Raw genomic sequence first — 27521 nt, 5'->3', positions numbered from 1 at the left:
TTACCCAGCCAATTAACCTACATACATTTACTACTACATACATTTACCCAGCCAATTAACATCACCAATCATTAATCTTTCTAGGTATTACAGCAATCCCCTGCAGATTCCTTTTGACTGAATTATGGAACTATTCTCTGAATTGTAGCAGAGAAAATGGTCATTCAGCCCATTATGCCCATGCTGGCTTTTTGTAAGGAATATCTAATTAAGCCCAGAATCCCACGACTTCCCAAGTGGCCATGTGATTTTATTTTCCTTCAAGTGTCTATCCACCTCGCTGTTGATAGTCAACGTTGAAGGTGCTTCAGCAGCATCCAGGCCCCATGGTGCAATGTAGTCGAGTAATATTTTCTTTTTTTCACCCCAGGTTCCTTTATTAACATCTTAAATGGTTTAGTTTAGAGATAGAGCATGGAACAGGCCCTCTGGCCCACTGAGTCCACACCGACCGCATTGATCATCCAATCACACGAGGTCTATGTTATCCCATTTCCACATCCACTTCATACATAGAAACATAGAAACATAGGAAATAGGTGCAGGAGTAGGCCATTCGGCCCTACGAGCCTGCACCGCCATTCAATATGATCATGGCTGATCATCCAGCTCAGTAGCCTGTACCTGCCTTCTCTCCATACCCCCTGATCCCTTTAGCAAAAAGGGCCACATCTAACTCCCTCTTAAATATAGCCAATGAACTGGCCTCAACTACCTTCTGTGGCAGAGAATTCCACAGACTCACCACTCTGTGTGAAGAAATGTTTTCTCATCTCGGTCCTAAAAGACTTCCCCCTTATCCTTAAGCTGTGACCCCTGGTTCTGGACTCCCCCAACATCGGGAACAATCTTCCCGCATCTAGCCTCTCCAACCCCTTAAGAATTTTATATGTTTCTATAAGATCCCCCCTCAGTCTTCTAAATTCCAGCGAGTACAAGCCCAGTCTATCCAGTCTTTCCTCATATGCAAGTCCCGCCATCCCAGGGATTAATCTGGTGAACCTTCTCTGTACTCCCTCTAAGGCAAGAACGTCTTTCCTCAGGTTAGGAGACCAAAACTGCACACAATACTCCAGGTGCGGTCTCACCAAGGCCCTGTACAACTGCAGCAGAACCTCCCTGCTCCTAAACTCAAATCCTCTTGCTATGAATGCCAACATACCATTCGCTTTCTTCACTGCCTGCTGCACCTGCATGCTTGCTTTCAATGACTGGTGCACCATGACACCCAGGTCACGTTGCATCTCCCCTTCTCCCAATCGGTCACCATTCAGGTAATACTCTGCTTTCCTGTTCTTGCCGCCAAAGTGGATAACCTCACATTTATCCACATTATATTGCATCTGCCATGCATTTGCCCACTCGCCTAATCTATCCAAGTCACTCTGCAGCCTCCTAGCATCCTCCTCGCAGCTAACACTGCCACCCAGCTTCGTGTCATCCGCAAACTTAGAGATGTTGCATTCAATTCCCTCGTCCAAATCATTAATATACACTGTAAATAACTGGGGTCCCAGCACTGAGCCTTGCGGTACCCCACTAGTCACTGCCTGCCATTCCGAAAAGGACCCGTTTATTCCTACTCTTTGCTTCCTGTCCGCCAACCAATTTTCTATCCACCTCAAAACTGAACCCTCAATACACGTGGGAGGGGGAATGTTACAGAGGGTGGGGGGAACCGGAGCGCCTGGAGGAAACCCACACGGTCTCAGGATGGAACTGGTGTCTCCGGCACAGCTCCACGAGCTACATCACTGTGCCACTCTACGTGTCCTCTGTGTACCAATCTTTCTGCTCCCAGAAACATTTTCCCATTATTTACTCATCTATATACTAAAACTCTCGTTTGTTTGTTTGTTTGTTCCTGAACTACAGCCAAAACGGTACACGATAGCGCGACAATTTTAGGCCCACCTTACTCACCGTCGTCCCTTTGGTGCTAATGGAAGACGTTTCACTGAAATCGGTGTTATAGTTTAAAAGTTATTCACATTTTTAAGTTTAAATCTATCTCCTCGGGAAGGAGGGGGAGGGCGGATAAGGGGGGTTGAGGGGGATGGAGTGGGGGGGGAAGGGGTGGGGGAGGGGGAGGGAGGGTGGAGGGAGGGGGAGGGAGGAGGGGGGGGAGGAGAGGGGGGAGGGGAAGGGGAGGGATGGGAGAGGGTGCTGCACCAATGCAGGAGAGGTTTGGGCCCAATGGGTCCACTTGGTCTAGTTATTTTTAAACATCTCTTACAAATCCCTCTTAACCTTCTCTGCTGATAAAGAAAACAACTATAGATCTGCTCCAAATTCTACAACATAACTTCAGTTCTCATCCCTAGAGCTGTTCCACCACATTTCCTCTCCACCCTTTCTGAGGGCTTAATATTTTTCTAAAGTTTCACTGCTTAATTAAATACAGTACTCATGCTAAGGTTGAACCAATGTTTTATGTTTTAGTACACTTCCCTTCTTTGGTACTCCATTTCCCCACAACTAAAGCTAACAAACCCCTGTACCTTTTAACAGTGTTTCCACATGGTACTGCCACAAATTTAGTTTTGTTTATTAGATACAGTGAAAAGCTATTGTTGCGTGCTAATCAGTCAGCGGAAAGATTACACATGATTATGATTGAGTCATCCACAGTGTAACGATACACGAGAAAGGGAATAACGTTTAGTGCAAGATAAAGCCCAGTACAGTCCAATTAAAGGCAGTCCGAGGGCTTTTAATGAGATAGAAAGCAGGACAGGACCGCTCTCTAGTTGTTGATAGGATGGTTCAGTTGCCTGATAGCAGCTGGGAAGGGCATAGTTAAAGTACGAAATGGTGCCCTGTGCTTTTACTCTGTGTTTAAATGAATCCACAATCCCTTCTGTGAAAACTGTGCCATTTACATATCTATTCTCATTCTTCCAAACAAAATGTTTTACTTCACACTTACTTTAGTTGAATTTAGTCTGATGTTTGTCTGCCCTATTGTACACAACCACGACTCTTCTGCACTGCCACTACTACACAGCCAAAGACTACATTTTGGAAAATCTGACCATGTAGCTGTGCTTATATTCCCAGCAGAAACAGAAGCGGGAAGATCCAGTAGAGGACGTGCTGCGCTGGTCTGAGGAAACAGATGAGATCCTTCGCAAATGCTTGGAGTCGGTAGATTGGTCTATGTTCATGGACTCTGTGGCCAACCTAAAAGAGTACTGCACTGCCATCACAGACTCTGCACAGATGCTTAGCAGCGCGTGCCAGAAAGCAACTGGCCCAGTTGGAGTTCCCAGCCGCATCTTCAGGACATGCACGGATCAGCTGGCACCTGTATTCACGGACATCTTTAATCTCGCCGTAGTCTGATTTGAGGTTCCTACCTGCTTTAAGATGACCACTATCAGCCGATGGCAAAGAAAAGCAATGTAGTGTGTCTTTATGGCTACTGCCCAGTGGCTCTGACATCCACAATCGTGAAATGACTCGAGAGGCGCGCATTAACTCCAGCCTCCATCCACTGTAGTTTGCCTACCACCACAACGTGCCATCTCCCTGGCCCACACTCATTGCTGAAAAATCTGAATCTAAGTTGGAAAGGGTACAGAGAAAATTTACGAGGATGTTGCCAGGACTCGAGGGTCTGAGCTATAGGGAGAGGTTGAGTAGGCTGGGGCTACATTCCTTGGAGTGCAGGAGGATGAGGGGTGATCTTATAGAGGTGTATAAAATCATGGGAGGATTAGATCGGGTAGACGCACAGAGTCTCTTGCCCAGGGTAGGGGAATCATTGACCAGAGGACATAGGTTAAAGGTGAAGGGGAAAAGATTTAATAGGAATCTGAGGGGTACCTTTTTCACACAAAGGGTGGTGGGTGTATGGAACAAGCTGCCAGAGGAGGTGGTTGAGGCAGGGACTATCGCAATGTTTAAGAAACAGTTAGACAGGTACATGGATGGGACAGGATTGGAGGGATATGGGCCAAAAGCAGGCAGGTGGGACTTGTGCAGCTGAAACATGTTGGCCGCTGGCAAGTTGGGCCGAAGGGCCTGTTTCCACACTGTATCACTCTACGACTCTATGAGAAGGCAGCACCCGAGGTCAGGATCAAACCCGGGTCTCTGGCGTTGTAAGGCAGCAACTCTACTGCGCCACTGTGCCGATGGAAAATCTTTGGCATTTTTGCACTTAATGAGTAAACATTTACCTTTCTAATTTTACACATTATGATGTTTCCTTAACCACTTGCTGACTCAACCTTGTGAGAACTGCAGATAACAGCTGCACATCCTGCCATCACAAGTTAGGCACCCTCTATCCTCTTTGCATACAATGTGCCTTATTGCTCAGGGCAGGCACTTAGCTGCTCAGCAATGTACACTGTCACAGATATTAGCTGCCAGCATTAAGCCTCAATATATAAGCAGTGTTCACATGCTGATCTGCAAGCAATGACCTCATTCAAATATATGCCATATATGTATGAATGCTTTGTGCAGACATTACAACAATTAACCAGAACTTCAAAGCACAGAGAGAGAAGCATTAACAAGCGTTCAAACCCTGGCATGTTTCTTGTATGCTGTATTCCAATTATCTTAACTTACAGTATCACAGATGCAGGATACAACAAACTGAAATCACAAACCTGAATTTGAGACATGCTTTAATCAAGAAAATGATTGCTGGCCCCACAAAGAAAGCTGGTTGACTTGCAAATTCTTTTGACGTTGTTTACTTTCACAGTAGCATTTTCCAGCAGAGCTGGGTCTAATTATATCAAACAGATGATCAACATTCCATGCAACTTGCAGAGAAGAGATGGCAGTAGATAAAATGGGGCTGATTTTACAATCAAGGGCGATCTGACAGCACTTGCTGCTGCCTCTGTACACAACATGGCTCAGCACTCTGTGATCCTTTAACTGGGGAACTTATGGAAAAGGTTGAGAGAATACTTTGTGTCGAGGCTTTTCATTACATTAGTGTAAAAGCAACATCATGGTGTGTGGCAAAAATAACACCACCCACAAAATGATAACAAAATTTGACAGCCAGTGAAGCTATGTGCCCTAACTTAGCTAGAACTGTCAAAAAATTTAAAGGCATTCATAAACCTACAGTCACGGAGAGATATTGTATGGAAACAGACATTTAAGGACCTATTTTTACAGTAACTCTACCTAAACAATTTTATTCGAGTCATAGAGTAATTCAGCATAGAAACAGGCCCTTTGGCCCAATTTGCCCATACCAACCAACATGTCCCTTCTACACTATTCCCATCTGTCTGCGTTTGGCCCATATATCTTTATACCTGTCCTGTCCGCTGGCGTGGGAGCCGCTACCGGACCGAAGCTCACCTGTTGTCCCTGCTGTCCCTGCTAAAGTGGCCCTGATCAACGCAAGATCCCTACAGAACAAGACCTTCATCCTCAACGACTTCTTCATCACCCGTGGATTGGACTTCTTACTGCTCACAGAATCCTGGCTTAACCCTGGTGAGCTTGCTCCACTCGTGGAACTCTGTCCTGATGACTGTAACTTTTTCACCTCGCCTAGGCTCTCCGGACGCGGTGGGGGCTTAGCCACTGTGTTTAAGAAACATTTCAACTGCCGCCTCCTGAACGCTGATCATTTCTCCAGTTTCGAGGTGCAACTAATTAAAGTAGGCCTAGCCTATCCCCTCTTAATTGTTCTTGTGTATCGCCCACCAAAAATGCATAAGGACTTCATCACCCAATTTGCTGATCTGATTTCTAGCATTTTGCCCAAATTTGACCGGATCATGATTCTTGGTGACTTTAATATTCATGTTTGCTGTCCCACTAAGCCTCTTGTGAGTGAATTTATGCACCTGGTTGAGTCCTTCAATCTGACTCTTCACACCACGGGACCCACTCACAAGTTAGGCCATACTCTCAACCTAGTGTTATCGTCCGGATTCCCAATCAACAACATTGAAACTTCCGGCTGTAGATATATGATATGATGATATGATACTGAAGCCTGTCTATCGGACCACAGCGCTATCATTTTTGACGCATCTCTGCCTTTATCTCCCGCAAAATCTCATCTCCCTGTTCGCTACTCCCGCGACATAAATTCATTGTCTGCCAGTAAATTCTCCGAGGCTCTCACAGCTGCCCCCAACATCTGCACTATTGAGGCCTCTCCCCCCCATCTCAGCACTGAGGATCTCGCCTCTTTATTTAATATCACTTGCTCTTCCATCCTGGATTCTATCGCTCCCCTTAAAATGAAAAAGCCTAAGCCCAAAGGTCGGCCGTGGCTCAATGACACCACCAAAGCCCTAAGAAGGGAGTGCAGAAAATCAGAAAGGAGGTGGAAATGTGACAAGCTTCAAATTTCCTTCGAAATTCTGAGAAACAATCTTCTCAAATGCCAGGCAGCAGTAAAGTCTGCTAGAGCACAATACTTCTCCGACCTTATTTCCAAAAACTCTCATAACTCCAAGGTCCTATTTAGAACAATTACCTCTGTCATATGTCCCGCCCCCAGTACCAGCTTAGTTGGGTCCCCTGCTAAGTGCGAAGAATTCGCTAAATTTTTCACAACAAAGTTGAGAATATTAGAATGAGCATTTCCCCTCCCACCTGTGACCTAGCTGTCTCACTAGTCTGTTCATCTAAATTGGACTGCTTCCAACCCGTCACTCTATCCTCCCTTGCAAAGCTTGTCTCCGCTATGAAACCTGCAACCTGCCCCCTTGATCCTGCCCCCACTGCCCTTCTGAAGGATGTCATTGCAATAGCCGGTCCCAGTATCCTCTCTATTATCAACAGTTCTCTGGCCACTGGCACTGTTCCAACCAGTTTCAAGCACGCGGTGGTCCAGCCCCTACTGAAAAAACTTAACCTAGACCCCACCTTGCCTAGCAACTACAGACCCATTTCCAAACTGCCATTCCTGTCAAAAGTCCTTGAAAAGGCAATTCTAAACCAATTAGTGCCCTACCTGCACCAAAACACCATCCTGGAAAGTTTCCAGTCAGGTTTCAGAGCCCACCACAGCACAGAGTCTGCCTTGTTGAAGGTACACAATGACCTGCTTCTCGCCATCGACACCGGCGACTGTGCAATCCTGCTCCTTCTCGACCTCAGCGCAGCGTTCGATACAGTGGACCACACCATCCTTATTGACTGTCTACGGTACGCGGTTGGCATTGATGGCACTGCCCTGAGCTGGTTCGCTTCGTACCTCAAAGATAGGAGTTTCGCCATCAACATAGGCAGTTATTCCTCTGCTCCAGCTAGCCTCTCCTGCGGAGTTCCACAAGGCTCCATCCTAGGCCCCATTCTCTTCTCTCTATACATGCTCCCCCTTGGCCAAATCATTCAAAGGCACGGCATTTCTTTCCACTGCTATGCCGATGACACTCAGCTTTACCTCCCCCTGAAACCCAACAACCAGTCAAATTTAAACAGCCTCTCACACTGCCTTGAGGACATAAAATGTTGGATGGCACAGAACTTCCTCCAATTAAATGAGAGCAAGTCTGAGGTCATCCTATTCGGCCCCCCCGACTCCATCAAATTGATAACAGGCAGTCTTGGAAGTCTATCCTGCCTAGTCAAACCGCATGTCAAAAACCTCGGCATGATATTTGACTCTGCATTAAAATTTGATAAGCAGGTCAACGCTGTGGTAAAAGAAAGCTTCTTCCAACTTCGAACCATAGCTAAAATCAAACCTTTCCTCCAATTCGACGACACAGAAAAAATCATTCACGCTTTCATTTCCTCCCGCCTAGACTACTGCAACTCCCTATACACTGGGATCAGCCAATCTTCCCTGTCCCGCCTGCAACTGGTCCAAAACGCCGCAGGGAGACTCCTGACGGGTACCCGTAAAAGGGACCACATCACCCCGATTCTGGCCTCTCTCCACTGGCTCCCTGTACGGTACAGAATCAACTTCAAGCTCCTCCTATTCACATATAAAGCCCTAAATGGACACTCCCCCCCTACATCAAAAATCTTCTAACCCCCCTCTCTAACTCCAGGTCCCTCAGGTCGGCCGACTTGGGGCTACTCACTATCCCGCGGTCTAGGCTTAAGCTCAGGGGTGACCGCGCTTTTGCGGTTGCAGCTCCTAGACTGTGGAACAGCATCCCTCTCCCCATCAGAACTGCCCCCTCCATCGACTCCTTTAAGTCCAGGCTCAAAACATATTTCTACTCCCTAGCGTTTGAGGCTCATTGAGGAGGCGCTGTGAACTGTTTGCGTGCTACTGTATGTTTCATTTTTTTTCCATTGGAACCTAATCAGATGTACAGCACTTTGGTCAACGTGGGTTGTTTTTAAATGTGCTATACAAATAAAATTGACTTGACTTGGACTTGACTATCCATGTTCCTGTTTAATTATTTCTTAAATGTTCCAATAGTCCCTGCCTCAATAGTCCCTGCCTCAACTCTGGTAGCTTGTTCCATATACCCACCAGCCTTTGTGTGAAAAAGTTACCGCTCAGATTCTTATTAAATCTGTCCCCCTTCGTCGTAAACCCATGTCCTCTGGCTCGACTCACATTTCCATCAACTTCCCTCAGATTCTACCACTCACCTACACATTACGGACAATTAAGAGTGTCCAATTAATCTGCCAACCCACACGTCTTTGGGATGTGGGAGGAAATCGAAACAGCCAAAGGAGCCCCACACAGTTACAGGGAGGACATGCAAACTCCATATAGGCAGCACCTGAAGTCACAGTTGAACCCGAGTCACTGATCTGTGATACAACAGTTCTATTAACTGTACCACTGTTCCACCAATATGCAGTCTAAAAAACTTTTAAAAAAATGAATGACTTAAAAAAAACGCCCTAGGAAGACTTAAAGAAGTACAGTTAACCTAATAACTTATCCAAATCTTTTAAAATCTTGCTCAAGTGCCCCTCAGCATTTTCTCCCATTATAATGAACAGGAAAATGCATCTTGGGTCTATTGATACCCGTGTCAAAATTCCCAAATTCCCCAGTGAGTTTACAACACAAGTGTAGACTGACCAATTCCCACTTTCTCAGTTAATTCCATGATGATCACCATAAGTAACATCTCAACTTCTACTTTCTCGCAGGCGTGGACGGTTCACAGTTGCTTTCAGGCCACTGATGGTGAATGCTGACAACTGTACATTCAATACTCCTCTGTATCTGGGTCCCTGAAATGATCATCAAGTTTGGGGCGTGTAAGAAAATAACTGCAGATGCTGGTACAAATCGAAGGTATTTATTCACAAAATGCTGGAGTAACTCAGCAGGTCAGGCAGCATTTCAGGAGAGAAGGAATGGGTGACGTTTCGGGTCGAGACCCTGAAGTTTGGGGCAATGCTAACAGATGGCAGGCAAATGTAACTGGCCACGATTTTCTGCATTCCACTTACGGAGAATTTATACTAAAATCTAGACACAAAACTGCAGATACCGGAATCTGGAGCAACAAAACAATGTTGTGCAGACTGTTTGTGATATCAAAATCTATTTACTTCTGTGGTAATTTTGTTGACTGCAACATCCATCAGTTCCTAAAAAGCCTGACTCAATTTATAAGGTAGCATGAAACATATTATGAGATTCAATTTCGGGAATAAACTATCTTCCACTCTTTCATTATCACTACGAAAGCTGCACTGGGTAAAATCTGCAGGGTGCATTACAACAGCTAAAACTTCACAACCTATCACTGCGACTTTCACATCCAGGAGGTCAAAGGCAGTGGGGGTTTGAGGGCAAAACAAACTCCTTAGTCCATTAAGAGTGACACCGGACATTTACTACAAGCCCACCGACTCGCACAGCTATCTGGACTACACTTCTTCCCACCCGGTCCCCTGCAAAAAGTCTATCCCCTACTCCCAATTCCTCCGTCTACGCCGCATCTGCGCCCGGGATGAGGTGTTTCAGACTAGGGCTTCCGAGATGTCCTCGTTCTTCAGAAAACGGGGCTTCCCCTCCTCCATTATAGATGAGGCTCTCACTAGGGTCTCAGCTCCGCTCTTGCTCCCCCTCCCCCACTCGCAACAAGGACAGGATCCCCCTCGTTCTCACCTTCCACCCCACCAGCCAGCGGATCCAACATATCATCCACCAACATTTCCGTCACCTACAACGGGACCCCACCACTGGCCATATCTTCCCATCCCCTCCCCTCTCTGCGTTCCGCAGAGACCGTTCCCTCCGTAACTCCCTGGTCCACTCGTCCCTTCCTACTCAAACCACCCCAACCCCGGGCACTTTCCTTTGCAACCGCACGAGATGCAACACCTGTCCCTTTACCTCCCCCCTCAACTCCATCAAAGGACCCAAACAGTCTTTCCAGGTGAGACAGAGGTTCACCTGCACCTCCTCCAACCTCATCTATTGCATCCGCTGCTCTAGATGTCAACTTATTTATATCGGCGAAACCAAGCGCAGGCTCGGCGATCGCTTCGCTGAACACCTGCGCTCGGTCCGCATTAACGCAACTGATCTCCCGGTGGCCCAGCACTTTAACTCTCCCTCCCATTCCCAGTCTGACCTCTCTGTCATGGGCCTCCTCCAGTGCCATAGTGAGGCCCGCCAGAAATTGGAGGAGCAGCACCTCATATTTCGCCTGGGCACTTTGCAGCCCGGTGGTATGAAAGTCGACTTCTCCAACTTCAGATAGCTCCTCTGTCCCTCCCTTCCCCTCCTCCTTCCCAGATCTCCCTCTATCTTCCTGTCTCCACCTATATCCTTCCTTTGTCCCACCCCCGACATCAGTCTGAAGAAGGGTCTCGACCGAAACGTCACCTATTCCTTCTCTCCCGAGATGCTGCCTGACCTGCTGAGTTACTCCAGCATTTTGTGAATAAGAGTGACACCAGATTGTTCTTAAAAGGTGGTGAACACTGGCCAGTCCAGCACGGGTACTGACCTCTCCACCATCGAAGGGAACTACAAGAGTCACTGCCTCAAAAAGGCAGCCGGCATCACCGGAGACTCCCATCACCCTGGCCACACTCTCATTTCACTCCTACTATTGGGATGAAGGTATAGGAGCCTGAAAACTGTGATGGCCATATTCAGGGGCAGCTTCTTCCCTACAACGATCAGGCTATTAAGCACTACACCTCCAAATATGCTCTTAAGCACTACACCTCCAAATATGCTCTTAAGCACTACACCTCCAAATATGCTCTTAAGCACTACACCTCCAAATATGCTCTTAAGCACTACACCTCCAAATATGCTCTTAAGCACTACACCTCCAAATATGCTCTTAAGCACCACACCTCCAAATATGCTCTTAAGCACTACACCTCCAAATATGCTATTAAGCACTACACCTCCAAATATGCTCTTAAGCTCAGAACTACACAGACGTGGGAGCATTATTTAGGTTTAAATTATTTTGGTTTACGTACACTAGCACTATCCCACGCACTAGGGGCAAACTACATTTTTTTTACTATAACCAATGACCTCCAAACCTTCACATCTTTAGGCTGTGGGAGAAAAACAGAGAATCCGGAGAAATCCCAACGCGGTCACAGGGAGAACGTACAAACTCCATCGTCAGGATCGAACCTGGGTCACTGTAAGGCAACAACTCTACCGCTTCGCCACCGTGCCGCCCACTTGACTCTTGACTATCAAGTCGATGACCTGGAGATCTGCACCCAACAGGTTCATAGGGATGCCTTCAGCAGGTAGATAGCAGTGGCTTGATTAGGCAACTCACCAGCATCTTTACATGTGGAATTAGAGATGGGCAATAAACACAGGCCTTGCCAGCAATGTCCACATTCTAAGCATGAATGAAATACTAATTCAATGCCACCACACCGAGGAGCTCCTAACTCTGGTTCTCCTTTTTCAATAACATTCAGGAGCAATAGGGAAAACCATTACAGCTGGCTGGTCCTTCTGAATCGAAAGAAGGGTTAAAGGTTGTGGGAGTTTGAAGAAAACGCAAGGTTTGCTGTGAATTTCAATTTAAATTGGGAGATTTTCAAACTGCAGAAACTACATTCAAGTGCATGTGGATTCTGTGTAAATACGTTGCATGTAAAATTTGATAAAGGAAAATATGCAATTAACCAGAAAATTTCTAAGAAATTATGTGCTGCGGTATATTTAGAAATGACATTGCTGACATCCAAGAGCAGCAGATAAACGTCTATTACTTTTGACCATTTACAAATCTGCAAATCCTAGACACAAAATAAAAGGACTAAATGTTCTCAGCTGAAAGGGGATATAGATTGCTTGTGACGTGTTTAAAATGGTGCATCAATGGACATTTTACATTGCTTCTCAACAGATCCTGCTTTTGTGCCAGGATACTAATTTGTGAGACAGCAATGTTGGGCAATGATTAAGCCTCTCCTGCCAGCCCTTGCCCCCTGCTGGATATTGGCTGGGTTTCTTGCGCCTTATTTTCAGTGTACAGCCTTCATTTTATTTTACATTCAAATTCTAGCCTGGTAGTCCAAGCCTGCTGTTAAAATGGCATACCCTGGCCAATTTGGCATAGGCTGAAATGTAAACATGAATTAGATTCACTGAATAAACATTAAAATGGTGCACATCTTTGCACCAACTGTTGGCCTTTGCTTCTCTGTGGAGCTCAAGCTAAGTTACAAATCAGCAATGTTTAGCAAGAATCACACGCAAATAGCTTGCTGGTTCATAAACTCGCTCGACATGGTGCAGCAGTTTCAATTCTCTCTCTGCACCTCCAGCTTTGAATGCTTCAAAGAACTAACTGTGGAACTATCACCGTGATAAAAACAGAATCTTTCCTCTGATGTAAAACAGGTTTTGGGGCTGTTTATTCCACAATTTTAATTTATACCTTGCGCAGGGCAAAACGCAGGAGCTACCAGTTCCAGCCCTTGCTGCATCACACAGGAATTTAAACTGTGCACTTGCCTGCTGAGTCACTTGATGTGAGATTTCAGAATCAGTAGCACGTCATAGTGACATCAATCATCATGCAACACCTTTTGAAGAAACATTGAGGAGATGAGTCTAGGTAATCCTGGGGATAGCCATGGTTGGTCATTTCCAGGACAACTGGGCCCAAGCTGCGTAGTGCTGCACTAAACCCCTCAACAGTAAATCACACAATCACATCTCAAAAACATCATCCTTCAGCACTGCCCCCTCACCTCACTATAGAACTAAATGCCTCATCAATAAGTTTGGTCCATTGTCTGATTCCCCTCTGGCCTCAATCTATAGGGTTCTGATACACCGTTTCACTGATACACTGTGATACACTGATGCACAGTGGCACAGCGGTAGAGTTGCTGCCTTATAGCACCAGAGACCCCGGTTCGATCCAAACCTCGGGTGCTGTCTGCATGGTGTTTGTGCGGTCTCTTTGCGACCACGTGGACTTCTCCTGGTGCTCTGTTTTCCTCCGACACTTCAAAGATGTACACGATTTTAGGCTAATTCGCTTTGGTAATTTGTAAATTGTCCCTAGTGCGTAGGATAGTGCTAGTGTACGGGGTGATCACTGGTCAGCACAGATTCAGTAGGTCGAAGGGTCTGTTTCCATGAGGAATCTCTAAAGTCTAAACTCCTGATCACTATCTGTCCCAATTCCCTGATTATTGACTATCTACTCTCTTCCCCATCAAAGATGACATGTATCACATAGCCCCAGTCAGATCTCAACAATGCAAGCTTGTTTCTCCTCACGTTGCACCATTACTAGATGTCCTCTTAAGATGCATTTCACCTCAGAAAAATAAATACTTTTGAACAGGGATAAAATATGCAGGCAAAGGTCATTCATTTCCTGAAGAATTGCTGCTTTCTAGGAGGCATGAAAAGAATTTGTGGTAAGAGGAAATGTAACGTGAAATTCCACTTTTATAAGAGCAGACCAAAAGAAAACATTAAAAAAAAATCTATTTCCATTTTATTGCCACCTTATGCTGGTATTTAATGATCAGATCACAGAACAGGGTACTGATTTTGGATGATCGGCCATGATCATATTGAATGGCGGTGCGTACAGGCTCGAAGGGCCAAATGGCCTACCCCTGCACCTATTGTCTATCTTTCTTTCTTTGTTTCTATTTCACTCCAGTTTGTATTTTGACGGATAAAACATGCTCACAGGACCAGGAGGCTTACCCTTGCCCTTATTTCTTACGTTCTTAACTTGGGAGATAATAAACTGTACTCCGACTGATATTCCATCTGGAAAGCTTGCAGGGCACACACACAACTTCACCCAGGCCACAAATCTGAAGAAAATCCAGTCACCCAGTGCTTTTTTTCGTGATGGTGTGTGCCAATGCGGCATAACAGTACATCTAAAATATTAAACGGCATTATTTTGTTTTCTAGCCACAGATCATATTTGTTGACTGAAGGTGTGTACCAGCACCTTTTTGTTTTACAAAGCACTGCTGTAACCTAATAATGTGACTTCTCCAGGAAGTTATAGGAATTAAGCAACAATTTGCATGCAGTCTTACAGGTGTGACCAATCTATCACACCAAATGTAAATATCCCTGGCCACGACCCCTTGATATTAATCCTTTAAAGCACTGTACCCGTAAAAAATATTACATTGAACTCCTTGTTCAGTCATTTCAGTTAAGCAGGTGTAGCACCTGAGGTCAGGTTCCTGTTTGCGATTATTGTTTATTGATCTTTAGTGGGATCGCTGTGCATAGATGACCATGAAGAGGAGGGTTGGACATGGCAAAGATATTCCAACTGAAGCAGCCTGCAACCATTCACCTGAAGGTCACTCATTGAAGTACTAGGGAACTGTGTCTGTCTATACCTTTATTATACCCGTGATCTTTGGTCCTTGATCACTCCATCAGTGGGAATAACCTACCACCATCCATTCTGTTCAAACATTCCGCCATTTTATATACTTCTATCAAACCTCCCTTCAAGCTTCTCTTCTCCAAAGAAAACTGTCCCAGCTTCTCTAATCTATCATTGTCACTATGGCCCCTCATCCCAGGAAATATTCTCAGATATCTCTAATGCCTCTCTAGAATTCCTCACAATCATCCAGTTGAAGAAAGCCAGTGTTTTTAATAGATTCATCACGACTTTCATTTTCTTCTACTCTGCTTCTAATGAGAACGCCCAGAACTGTACATGACTTATTAACAAATCTTGCAACCTGCTCTGAGGCCCTACTTTTTTAAACTCTTTCCTAGCAGGTGAAATGATGTTAACAAAATAATTAGGATTTGAAGTAATTAAAAGACATCTGCTACAAACGGAATTGCCTGATATAATTCAAACGAACATATACTCAAATAGAAAACACTTAATGACCTTAGTACATCTAATTTGTAAACACGCTGGTTAGTAACTGTCTGATTCTGTTTTCCATAAATGTATGAACAGTGGAAAACAATTGAATCACTAAGCATTGCACAATAAACAGAACAGCACATTCTAACAGAGAGTTCGGAACAGAGATATAGTTTAGTTAATCATTGGTAAGCAGTTTATAACCCAACTCTGAATTAATTGTTCTCAAACTATACATGTTTAACTATTAACAATTGATTTTCAAAGGAAAACAAAATGTGCAAGTGTTCGAGCATTCGGGTTGCTGAAGTCCTCGGGATCACTTTATGTTCATACTTTAACGCTTCTCGGTATTGCCAACTTTTACCACATCTAGCCTTTATGTGTAGATACCACTACAATTATGCACTTGGCACAATTTGGTGCCAAGTGCATCAATTTAGTGCCAAAATACACTTCATAAAAGGAAACTGGACAATAGGAATTCTTGTTGGGCTGCTGTCTGATTGCACAATAATTAAATTCAAATCTTCCTGTCACTGCATTTGGATAAAAGGAACAGGCAATAAATTGCTATTAATCTGAATGATGATCTGAAATATATTGGGGTGTTATTCTTGAGATGCACTTTTTCCGTCCATTATGTTTAAACTGCTTATTTCCTCTTCTACAATTTGCCCCCATTATTACGTCAATACATGAGATCAGCCCTTGCTCTTCGCTGCTCCGATCCTGGCTATATGTTCTTTCTCTCTCTCTGCTCTATCGCTGGGATGGAATCTGCTACTATTTAAGCTCTCCCCTTTAGTATTCTACTATCTAACTTGCTCGTTAAAAATGTTTTGGTGAAAGGCTGCAGACAGAAATGTTGTCTGTTTGTTTTTTCAAAGATGCTGTATGACCTGTTGAGGTTTTCAAGGATTTTATGTTTTGTTCCAGATTTCCAGCATTTGCAGTAAAAAAAAAAATGTCTTTGCTCCTTGAAAGTTTCTTCAAACTCTCTTCTAAGCCTGGTATAATTTTTGCCATGTTTACAGTTATTCCTATTAAATCTCCTGAGACTTACCATGTTTCAACTCGGTGATGTGTTTGAATGCATTTCTACATTTAATACACATTTCAATGAATTAGCCATCATGGTTTTAAGTGCAATTATTTTTTAACAATGCAGAACAATGAGTTTTTTTCTGCACATCTGTTGGTACTAAACAGAATTTCTAGGCAAAGGGAGTTGTATTTGCTCTAAATTATTGAAAAATAAACCCAAATATATGAACTTTCAATGAGATGAGCTTACTTTTCATTTTGTGTACTTTAGCCTGGCTTCTTTGTCAGTTTTGCATTGGTGAGCCAAATTTATTCTTCAAAATCAATAAACTAAAGATGTCTACGAAGGAACTGCAGATGCTGACTTGAAGAAGAGTCTCGACCTGAAACGTCACCCATTCCTTCTCTCCGGAGATGCTGCCTGTCCCGCTGAGTTACTCCGGCGTTTTGTGTCTAACTAGAGATGTCCCCCAGGAGTGCTTCAGAGAATGCCCCACAGGAAGGAGTGGTTTTCTGATAATAACATGGTAATCAAATCGCAAGAAGAATTTTATCAGCGGTTCCAATTCATGACCAAGCCATTGAAGTTTTTTTTCAAAATGGAGAGTACAAATGACTATATGTAAAGAATAAGAGACGTTAGTTCGTTATTCACTTACTTTACGCAGTTACAGAAGAGTTCTTTGCACGCAACCATTTCAAGTTTTTCTTTACACTGTTGGACAATATCCTCGCTGACCTCGTCTACATATTCTGGCGTCTGAAAACATACAGGATTTGAATAAAAACTGTCACAAAAACATTACGTAAATTAGGTCACACACGGGTAATTGAAAATCACTAAGTTATGGTCTTTTGTAAAATATTTGTGAATATCCAAATATCCACCAGTGACAAGCATGCCAATTAAGGAAGATTTTAACTTTTCCGATTCTCGCACGTTATAAATTACACACTTAAAAGACATTCTGTAAAATTATCTCCACCGACCAGTCAAACGATTGGAAAAATAAGTAGTTTGAAAATGTATTGTAGAATAAAATTGTCCACCCAACCATTCACTTAGTATATGTGACCAAAGTTCGGGAGGAACTAAATCTTTGGACTGAGACATGCAGGGAAATGCTGCGAATGAGAATAGCTAACAGTTTTCAGTGTAGGTACCATCAAGCTCTGGACTGTTGAACTTGCTGGCTGAATATTGCTTGTGATCTCCAACTGTATTTATATTGCTGAGGCCTGTGGTAAAAGACCAACTTGCTGTAAGTTCCCACAAGGAACAAACTATCCATTTGTTTAAATGAAAAAGCAATACTATAACTAATTCACTTTCTCTTATTAATTTTATGGATGGTTCGACTGCCCCAACCACGAGCGAACAAAGAGGAAGAGGATTGAACTTTATTGCCTTCCATCACAGAGCAATGTGGAATCCACTGTGATGGATATTTATGCTAACCTTTATGTGGTTGTGTCTTGTTGCTTTTCACTTAGTATGGCTGTATGGTAACTCAAATTTCACTATACCTTAATTGGTACATGTGACAATAAACTGACCTTGAAACATTCCTTAAAAAATGTTTTTTTTAATAATAATTGTTCTAATGATTTTTAATAGATGCATTGTTTTACCATTCAAAGTCCTGACAAGTGCAATTCAGGTTGCACTGCTTTCGGAAGGAGTTTGTTAGAAGGAGAAGCTGGAGAGGCCTGGACCTTTCTCACTGGAGTAAAGGAGGATGAAAGGTGAATTTATAGAGATTTATAAAATCTTGAGAGGCATAGATAAATCAGGCAAATAGCCATACTCTTCTCCCCAGGATAGGGCAGGTTAAAACTAGAGGGTATAGGTTTAAGATGAGAGGGGAAATGTTTAAAGGGGATGTAAGAGGATGTTCTCCAGGGATGCTGCCTGACCTGCTGAGTTACTCCAGCACTTTGTGTCCTTTTGTGTATTAACCAGCACCTGCAGTTCTTTGTTTGTATCAATTTCACCAGAAACAGGAGGATTTTTTAATTTTTTTTCATTCCATCATAAATACTGGAATAGGAGTTTAAACACAAACTCAAATTCCCCATGTTTAAGCATCCCATCATCAGTGAAATATCTCAGGATTTTTGACTGCTCTCCTCTTGAACAAATGATAATCAGGGTCCGAACGTGCCACTGGAATCACAGGTCAATTTTACTGGTTGGACGAGCAGAATAGCCACTATGGATGGTCCATTCAATAAAACCTGACAGAAAGTTGATGGAGAATGTCAAATGCTGAAGATGGTTACCAAGAATTACAGCAAGATCTTGATCAGCAGGGCAAGTGGACCGAGGAATAGCAAATGCACTTTAATTTAGGTAAGTCTGCGCATGGGAAGTTAAACGGGGCAGGATTTTCACAATGAATGGTAGGGGCCTGGGGAGTGTTGTAGAGCTGAGGGATCCAGGAATGTAAGTACATAGTTCCCTGAGAAACGACGTCACACTTAGAGAGGAGGGTGAAGCAGGCTTTTGGCATGCTAGTCTTCATTAGGCTGGGGATTGGGTATAGAAGTTGGTACGTTATGTTACCATTCTCAACTACCTCAGCCCCTATTCTGGGTAAAAGACTGCGCATTTAATCTATTTATTCCTCTCATGATTTTATACACCTCTATAAGATCACCCCTTATCCTCCTGTGTTCCAAGGAATAAAGTTTATAACAAGAGGATTGGCCTTCATAACGAGACGATTTCAGTGTAGGAGTAAAGAGGTTCTTCTGCAGTTGTATAGGGCCCTGGTAAGACCACATCTGGAGTGTTGTGTATAGTTTTGGTCTCCTTATTTGACGAAGGACATCCTTGTAATTGAGGCAGTGCAGCGTAGGTCCACGAGTTTGATCCCTGGGATGGCGGGACTGTCATATGAGGAAAGATTGAAAAGACTAGGCTTGTATTCACTGGAGTTTAGAAGGATGAGAGGGGATCTTATAGAGACATATAAAATTATAAAAAGACTGGACAAGCTAGAAGCAGGAAAAATGCTCCCAATGTTGGGCGAATCTAGAACCAGGGGCCACAGTCTTAAAATAAAGGGGAGGCCATTTAAAACTGAGGTGAGAAAAAACTTTTTCACCCAGAAAGTTGTGAATTTGTGGAATTCTCTGCCACAGAGGGCAGTGGAAGCCAAATCACTGGATGGATTTAAGAGAGAGTTAGATAGAGTTCCAGGGGCTAGTGGAATCAAGGGATATGGGGAGAAGGCAGGCACGGGTTACTGATTGTTTACAGTATTTCGGAACATTGAAATCATCAAGTAGGTCGAACAGCCATTCAAGCTGAATGATTGTTACAGTCAGCAAAGTAGGAAGTAAAAAGCTTAATATATAATTTAAAAAAAAAAAAGCATTTTACAGAAAGAAAAATAAAGGTCGGACTAAACATGAGCTGGAGGGTAAAAGCTGACATATTGAATTAACTTTAAAAATATTTCTTATTACGCAAACATTAATGGAATATTTAATCATACAATCATGAGATGAGATTCTGTCATCTAAAATAATCTATTTGAGCACCAAGAGACTATCACCAATTTTGTCAGAGCAGTGTTACAAATGCAATTACATTTCAATTAACAAGGCTTAAAATTTTCACAGCAAGAATAATTCAAAAAAAGTTGAACGCCATGTTAAATCAGTGACTCTCGTTGGATTGTCTCTGTGGAAAGTATAACCACGCATTGTGGAGGAGTGCGTAACAAGGCATATGGAGAGAGACACAAAAAATGCTGGAATAACTCAGTGGGACATGCAGCACCTCTGGAGAGAAGGAATGGGTGATGTTTCGGGTCGAGACCTTTCTTGAGGCTAAAGGCATATGGAGAGACCAGATGATGCTATGGTTTTGTACAGTAATAATGGCAAATGCAAATTCCATCCCATTTGTGTATTTCACATTGTTTCTTTAGACCAAGAGAATGGAAAAGAAGATAAGAATACATCTTCGTTGTAAGGAACTGCAGATGCTGGTTTAAACCGAAGATAGACACAAAAAGCTGGAGCAACTTCAGCGGGACAGGGAGTACCTCTGGAGAGAAGGAATGGGTGACGTTTCGGGTTGATACCTTTCTTCAGACTAGTTTCGGGTTGAGACACTTCTTCAGACTGCCTGAAGAAGGGTCTCAACCTGAAACGTCACCCATTCCTTCTCTCCAGCGATGCTGCTTGTCCCGTTGAGTTACTCCAACTTTCTATCTATAAGAATACATCTGCTATTTGTATTAGTGCTGAAAGTTTTAGCGAAAATATTAAACGAAGAACGTGCTCTACTTTCACTGATGAACTTTATTTTTTGCTGTTGGCTTTCTAATAAACTACCTGCATATTAAATTTTGACTTAATTGTTAAAATATTTCATTGATCAGAACCAAAAATGCCAAACCAACGGGCGATTTGAGCACCAGAGATCACGAGCCTAATCACAGAAGTGAGTTTTCATAACAGACGTGAAAGGAGAGAAGGACAGGGAGGCAGCAAAGTACAATGTACCCTCCCTGTTACGACAGCTAAGATAATGGAGATTCCCCCTTATGGGATTCACAAATTTGGTAAAGGGTGCGTAAAATATGCACACGTGAAGAGGATTATAGCAATAAAAAGAGATAGATGACAATAAGAATATATCTAATACTTAATTAGTAACCAATGGCTGGATTCTGCTGAATTGCCTGTTGTCATGATGCTTGCGGCTTTTGCTAAATTGATGTACTATGTTGTGCAAAAGAGAAGTTCAGAAGACGGAAAATGGTGAAATCATTAAGACACTTTGGAAGGAAGTTGATAAATCATACATCTAATTGACAGAGACTGAAGCCTGATAGTGAGCGATGATATCTGCCATGTTTTTAAACTCATCTTCCATCATCTTCCATCAGATTTGATGAATACCTTAAATATTGAGCTAAAAGAAAACCAACCTGTATATTCACTGATCCAGTTAGAATAGAATCCACTTTTGCAATTTTTTATATTGGTAGGTACAAAATTACTAAGGGATCTTAATATTAATTAATATGGACAAGTGAAATATTTAAAAAATCTCTTTTAACAAGTTAAGTGATAAATGATTAAAATGACATGGATATGGGTTCTCATTATAAGACATCCACAAATTTGATGCTTATCCTGTTTTTCTTGCAGGCTAACCTTGCAAATGTGGACATAAGAATTTGAATGAGAAAAGGGCAAACATAAGACAGCAAAAAGCAAAGATTTGTAGATATAAAATAAGCATTGCGTGTGTGTAAGTTTGCTGAATATTGTATATACATGAGAAGCCACATCACAGCTCTATTATCGCATCACACCATTCTATTAAACAAACTTGTATTCAAATGACTTACTTTCTTGTCATGGAAAATATAATATTTAAATTCTTCCGTTTATTTACTGTGAGCTCAATGCAAATTCCTGTGCCCCACCTCGACCCATATTCATTTTTTCCCTTCCCTTCCTCTGGCTTCACAATTTTCTTCTATTCTTCTCTCCCATTTTTCATGTTTTCGTAAGGACGGCACAGTGGGCTTTCTCCGGGTGTTCCGGTTTCCTCCCACACTCCAAATACGTGCAGGTTTATAGGTTATTTGGCTTTGGAAAAAATTGTAAATTGTCCCGAGTGTGTAGGATAGTGCTGGTGTGAGGGGATCACTGGTCGGCACGGACTCACTGGGCCAAAGGGTCCGTTTCGGAACTGTATCTCTAAAGCCTGAAATCTCTGGCCTTTGTCCAGCCATCTGTTATCAAACCCCCTCCTCACGTGTATCAACCTGAAGCGTTGAGTTACTCCAGCACTTGTGTCTTTTTTTTGTAAACCGGCACCTGCAGTTCCTTGTTTCTCCTATCATGGTACGAGTTATTTAACTGATGTATCCTGGGGGGACAAACTCAGATCCTGGGGGGACAGGGCTTTCTCCATCGCTGCTCCCACCCTATGGAACTCACTACCCCAAACCGTTAGAGACTCCTCCACACTCACCACATTCAAAACATCGCTGAAGTCTCACCTGTTCAGTACTGCCTTCAACCACTGAAGGTCACCTCACCTTCGGTCTCCTTTCTCTGTTCATTTATTTATTTACTTATTTATCTATTTATTCATTTCCCTATGTTCTCAAAATCTCTGTAAAGCGTCTTTGAGTATATGAAAAGCGCTATATAAATAAAATGCATTATTATTATTATTATTATCACTGTTTTGTGTAATATATTATTGTTTTTATCCAGTTCCTTAAATTATGATCTCCAAATTTTTCAAAGACATGTGATTAAAGGTCATTTTATTAACGTATGTTGTGCATATATTTCTTCCCTCTTCACTCGGAGTGATAATGTAAGCACATGTATTCCCTGAAGACCAACGCTTACTAGCAGGCAGTAATTTGCCCTTGAAAACTCTCTTGAACTATCATAGACTTTGGCTTTGGGTATTCCCACGATGATTGTTGGGCAATTGTCCTGAGGGCAATCCAAGGTACAGACACAACGTTGATTTTTATATCAAATTAGAATGTGACTTGGAGGGGAACTTGCACTTGGATTCCACCCATGGTGGTAGAGCTTGCTGGTTTAGGAGATGGTGTTGGGATAGACTATGTGAGCAACTGCAATGCGTTTTGTAGATGACACTCTTTATAATCATGTGTAGGAAGAAACTGCAGATGCTGGTTTAAATCGAAGATAGACACAAAATGCTGGAGTAACTGCGGGACAGGCAGCATCTCTGGAGAGAAGGAATGAGTGACGTTTCGGGTCGAGAACCTTCCTCAGATCATTCTTTCTCTCCAGAGATGCTGCCTGTCCCACTGAGTTACTCCAGCATTTTGTGTCTATCTTCCATTTAAACCAGCGTCTACACATTTTGTCTGCTCCACTGCGAAATCGACTCAAGGTATGTCTACTTTGAAGTAGTTCTCATCCTCTCTCCGATGAGAGTTCAGCAACATCCTCTCTCGATGTTCTCCCTCTGTAATTCCTACTGCTCTCTGACTCTTTATAATCAGGTCGCATAATGCTAAAGGGAATGAATATACTGTCAATTAAACAGGAAGTTTTATCAAATGTGATATTAAACTTCACGATTGTTTACTGAAATCTTTTCATCCTGACCAGTGAATGATTTTCTAGCGTACTCCTGACTTGTGCCTTGTTGATGGTGCAAAGGCATTGGGAGAAGGAGGACATGTGCCACCCAGATACTGATCTGTTCTCCTATTCACATTATCAGTGTGGCTTGTCCAATTACGTTTCTGGACAACAATCCCAGGAGGTTGACAATGGGGGAACAAGCCAACAGTAATGGCAACAAACCGCACTGAAGAAGGTCAATGACTGGCCCCTTTGTGGGATGAATGTTATGCCATGTATCTCTCTCCGCCTGAATGTTGTCCAGGTCTTGCTGCAGGCAGGTTTAAATGCTTTATTTGCTGTGGAGCTGCACATGGAACTGAACATTGTGCAATCATCAACGAATCCTGGTTTATGCACGCACAACTTTACATAAATTTGAAAACTTTTGTTAAGATTCCTGTTAACCTCCCATGTAAAAACATTCATCAAGTGTTTGATGTACCTGATAAGATGAGAGTGTGATGTTCGCAGCGAGGCTAAGCACTCCAAAGACGTACAGGTATGTAGGTTAATTGGCTGGGTAAATGTAAAAATTGTCCCTAGTGGGTGTAGGATAGTGTTAATGTACGGGGATCGCTGGGCGGCACGGACTTGGTGGGCCGAAAAGGCCTGTTTCCGGCTGTATATATATGATATGATATGATATGATATAATGTGTGCTGGAGCACATGGACATTAGGTGTGAGTGCTGCACGTTGATAAGAGATTTTTAGTGATTCAGGTGTTATTCAGATGTTGTGAATTCAGCAGTACCTGGATCTAGGGGGAACAGTAGCTTCATGGCATTTAAAGTTCTATTTACATATTTTGACAATGTATGTAAGGATACAAGTTCATTTGGCATTGCATCTGGTCTTCCAGGTCTGTTTCTGGGCAATGACTTCCAAGTCCTCAACTAATACTTCCGGAGGTCGTCTAGTTTCTTATGGATAACAGGAAAACCTTTCTATCCACCCTTTCATCAGGTCTTTCGGGAGAGGCAACAAAAAACCATGGAACTTGCTCTCTCTCATATTGTGTCATGAAAACAGACCTTGCAACCCATTGACTCCACATCAACTATCAATCACCCACTCATATTAATTCTGTGATATCGCACTTTCTCATCCACTCCCTACACACAGAGGCCAATTAAACCCGAACGACATTAGGATGTGCAAGGGAACCAGAGGATCTGGAGGAAACCCATGCGGTCACATGGAGCACGTGCAAATTGGGAGGGAGCACTCAACCATCACCCGAGTTCAGGTTCGATCCTGGATCTCTGGCGATTTGAGACAACAGCTCTACCAGATGCGGCACTGTGTGACACTGTAACACTGAACTTACCGTTAGGTAATGTCTTAGGTAATCGTCAGTTGCAGAATATCTGCCAGCTATAATGAAACTTCTGTTTTAGGAGGTACAGGGTGTTTTCATGCAATGTAGGCTAGCTTCTGTTGGCTAGCTGGTGTTGCCTCCTCATGATATTGAATCCCATTGTGCTCATTCACATGTGCTAGTAGGGCAAGTCTGATGCATTGACAATAGACAGTAGACAATAGACAATAGGTGCAGGAGTAGGCCATTCAGCCCTTCGAGCCAGCACCGCCATTCAATGCGATCATGGCTGATCACTCTCAATCAGTACCCCGTTCCTGCCTTCTCCCCATACCCCCTCACTCCGCTATCCTTAAGAGCTCTATCCAGCTCTCTCTTGAAAGCATCCAACGAACTGGCCTCCACTGCCTTCTAAGGCAGAGAATTCCACACCTTCACCACTCTCTGACCGAAAAAGTTCTTCCTCATCTCCGTTCTAAATGGCCTACCCCTTATTTTTAAACTGTGGCCCCTTGTTCTGGACTCCCCCAACATTGGGAACATGTTTCCTGCCTCTAATGTGTCCAATCCCCTAATTATCTTATATGTTTCAATAAGATCCCCCCTCATCCTTCTAAATTCCAGTGTATACAAGCCTAATTGCTCCAGCCTTTCAGCATACGACAGTCCCGCCATTCCGGGAATTAACCTAGTGAACCTACGCTGCACGCCCTCAATAGCAAGAATATCCTTCCTCAAATTTGGAGACCAAAACTGCACACAGTACTCCAGGTGCGGTCTTACCAGGGCCCGGTACAACTGTAGAAGGACCTCTTTACTCCTATACTCAACTCCTCTTGTTATGAAGGCCAACATTCCATTGGCTTTCTTCACTGCCTGCTGTACCTGCATGCTTCCTTTCAGTGACTGATGCACTAGGACACCCAGATCTCGTTGAACATCCCCTCTTCCTAACTTGACACCATTCAGATAATAATCTGCCTTTCTATTCTTACTTCCAAAGTGAATAACCTCGCACTTATCTACATTAAACTGTATCTGCCATGTATCCGCCCACTCACACAACCTGTCCGTCACCCTGCAACCTCATAGCATCTTCCTCACAGTTCACACTACCCCCCAGCTTAGTATCATCTGCAAATTTGCTAATGGTACTTTTAATCCCTTCATCTAAGTCATTAATGTATATCGTAAATAGCTGGGGTCCCAGCACCGAACCTTGCGGTACCCCACTGGTCACTGCCTGCCATTCCGAAAGGGACCCATTTATCCCCACTCTTTGCTTTCTGTCTGTCAACCAATTTTCTATCCATGTCAGTACCCTACCCCAATACCATGTGCTCTAATTTTGCCCACTAATCTCCAATGTGGGACCTTGTCGAAGGCTTTCTGAAAGTCGAGGTACACCACATCCACTGTCTCTCCCCTGTCAATTTTCCTAGTTACATCCTCAAAAAATTCCAGTAGATTTGTCAAGCATGATTTCCCCTTCGTAAATCCATGCTGACTCGGAATGATCCTGTTACTGCTATCCAAATGCTCAGCAATTTCGTCTTTTATAATTGACTCCAGCATCTTCCCCACCACTGATGTCAGACTAACTGGTCTATAATTACCCGTTTTCTCTCTCCCTCCTTTCTTAAAAAGTGGGATAACATTTGCTATCTTCCAATCCACAGGAACTGATCCTGAATCTATAGAACATTGAAAAATGATCTCCAATGATCTGCTTACATTCTCCCGGATGGGTCCAGTTTAATTACATGCTACAACTCCTATGCTTGTTTTCTGGAGGTATCAAACTTTCCCACTCCCAATAGTGATACTGATGTGATTTCAGAATTATTACACAACCAAGTCAAGTCAAGTCAAGTCAAATTTATTTGTCACATACACATACACGATGTGCAGTGAAATGAAAGTGGCAATGCCTGCGGGTTGTGCACAAAAAAGAATTACAGTTACAAATGCATATAAATAAAGTTAATAAGTTAATAAGAAATCAACAAAGCTCACTAATACTGCGGTGGCAGTATAAATGAAGCAAAATGTTTTTGTCTTCTGCCTGCCTCTTAACAAAGGGAATGCTGACTAATAATGGTTTTGTTGAGTGATAAAAGCAGCATTTGGAGAAACAATGTCAAATACTGAATGCTTATTGCTAAAGGAAACCCACAATCTTATTTGTGGAAGACAGGAATCCAATTACAAATACATGGATGAGACAAGCAAGTGGAAATTGTGACAGTATAATCAATTTGGAGTGCAGTCACACTCCAAAAATCTTATGCAGACTGATGACAAGAAGTCAAAATCCAATAAATTTATTTTACGTTTCCAAGGAGATTTACTTATGGGCATGGGCACAATTTGACAAAGGTCCAACAGTTTTATTTATTGGTTTTGACATCAGGTTTATAACAGTAATCAATCCCCATTCCCAAGTGCCCCATAATTGGGAAATACATATGGAGTCTATAATGAGCTTTATATAAAGGAATAAAACAGATGCTGTGGATTTCTTTTTCCAATTAAACACGCTGTAAAAACACTGAAAGCATCAAAATTCCAAAACACATTTGTGAGGGTGGACAAAATCAGATAAAATATTGTCCTTATTCTGCTCAAGTTGCATAAACAGACTGATGGCTGGGGAGTACTAACGTTCTTGTTATTTAAATATTTACTAGAAAGTTAATTCGCTATTCAAAGTGCTCCACTAGATCTAAA

General features: G+C 42.9%; 1 protein-coding gene across 1 annotated transcript in view; it reads right to left on the bottom strand.

Annotated features, from left to right (window-relative positions):
• The window catches only part of LOC144601413 (G protein-coupled receptor kinase 5-like), a 213293-nt gene that overhangs the window by 39407 nt on the left and 146365 nt on the right, over positions 1-27521 (bottom strand). The window contains exon 5 of the mRNA XM_078413511.1: positions 16973-17073. Coding sequence (XP_078269637.1) covers positions 16973-17073 — 101 coding nt within the window. The remainder of the gene's footprint in view (positions 1-16972; positions 17074-27521) is intronic.

Source organism: Rhinoraja longicauda, chromosome 16, assembly GCF_053455715.1.
Source record: "Rhinoraja longicauda isolate Sanriku21f chromosome 16, sRhiLon1.1, whole genome shotgun sequence".
Lineage (NCBI taxonomy): Eukaryota > Metazoa > Chordata > Chondrichthyes > Rajiformes > Arhynchobatidae > Rhinoraja > Rhinoraja longicauda.
Note: the sequence above shows the minus strand (reverse complement) of the source record. Positions and strands in the feature narration are given on the sequence as shown.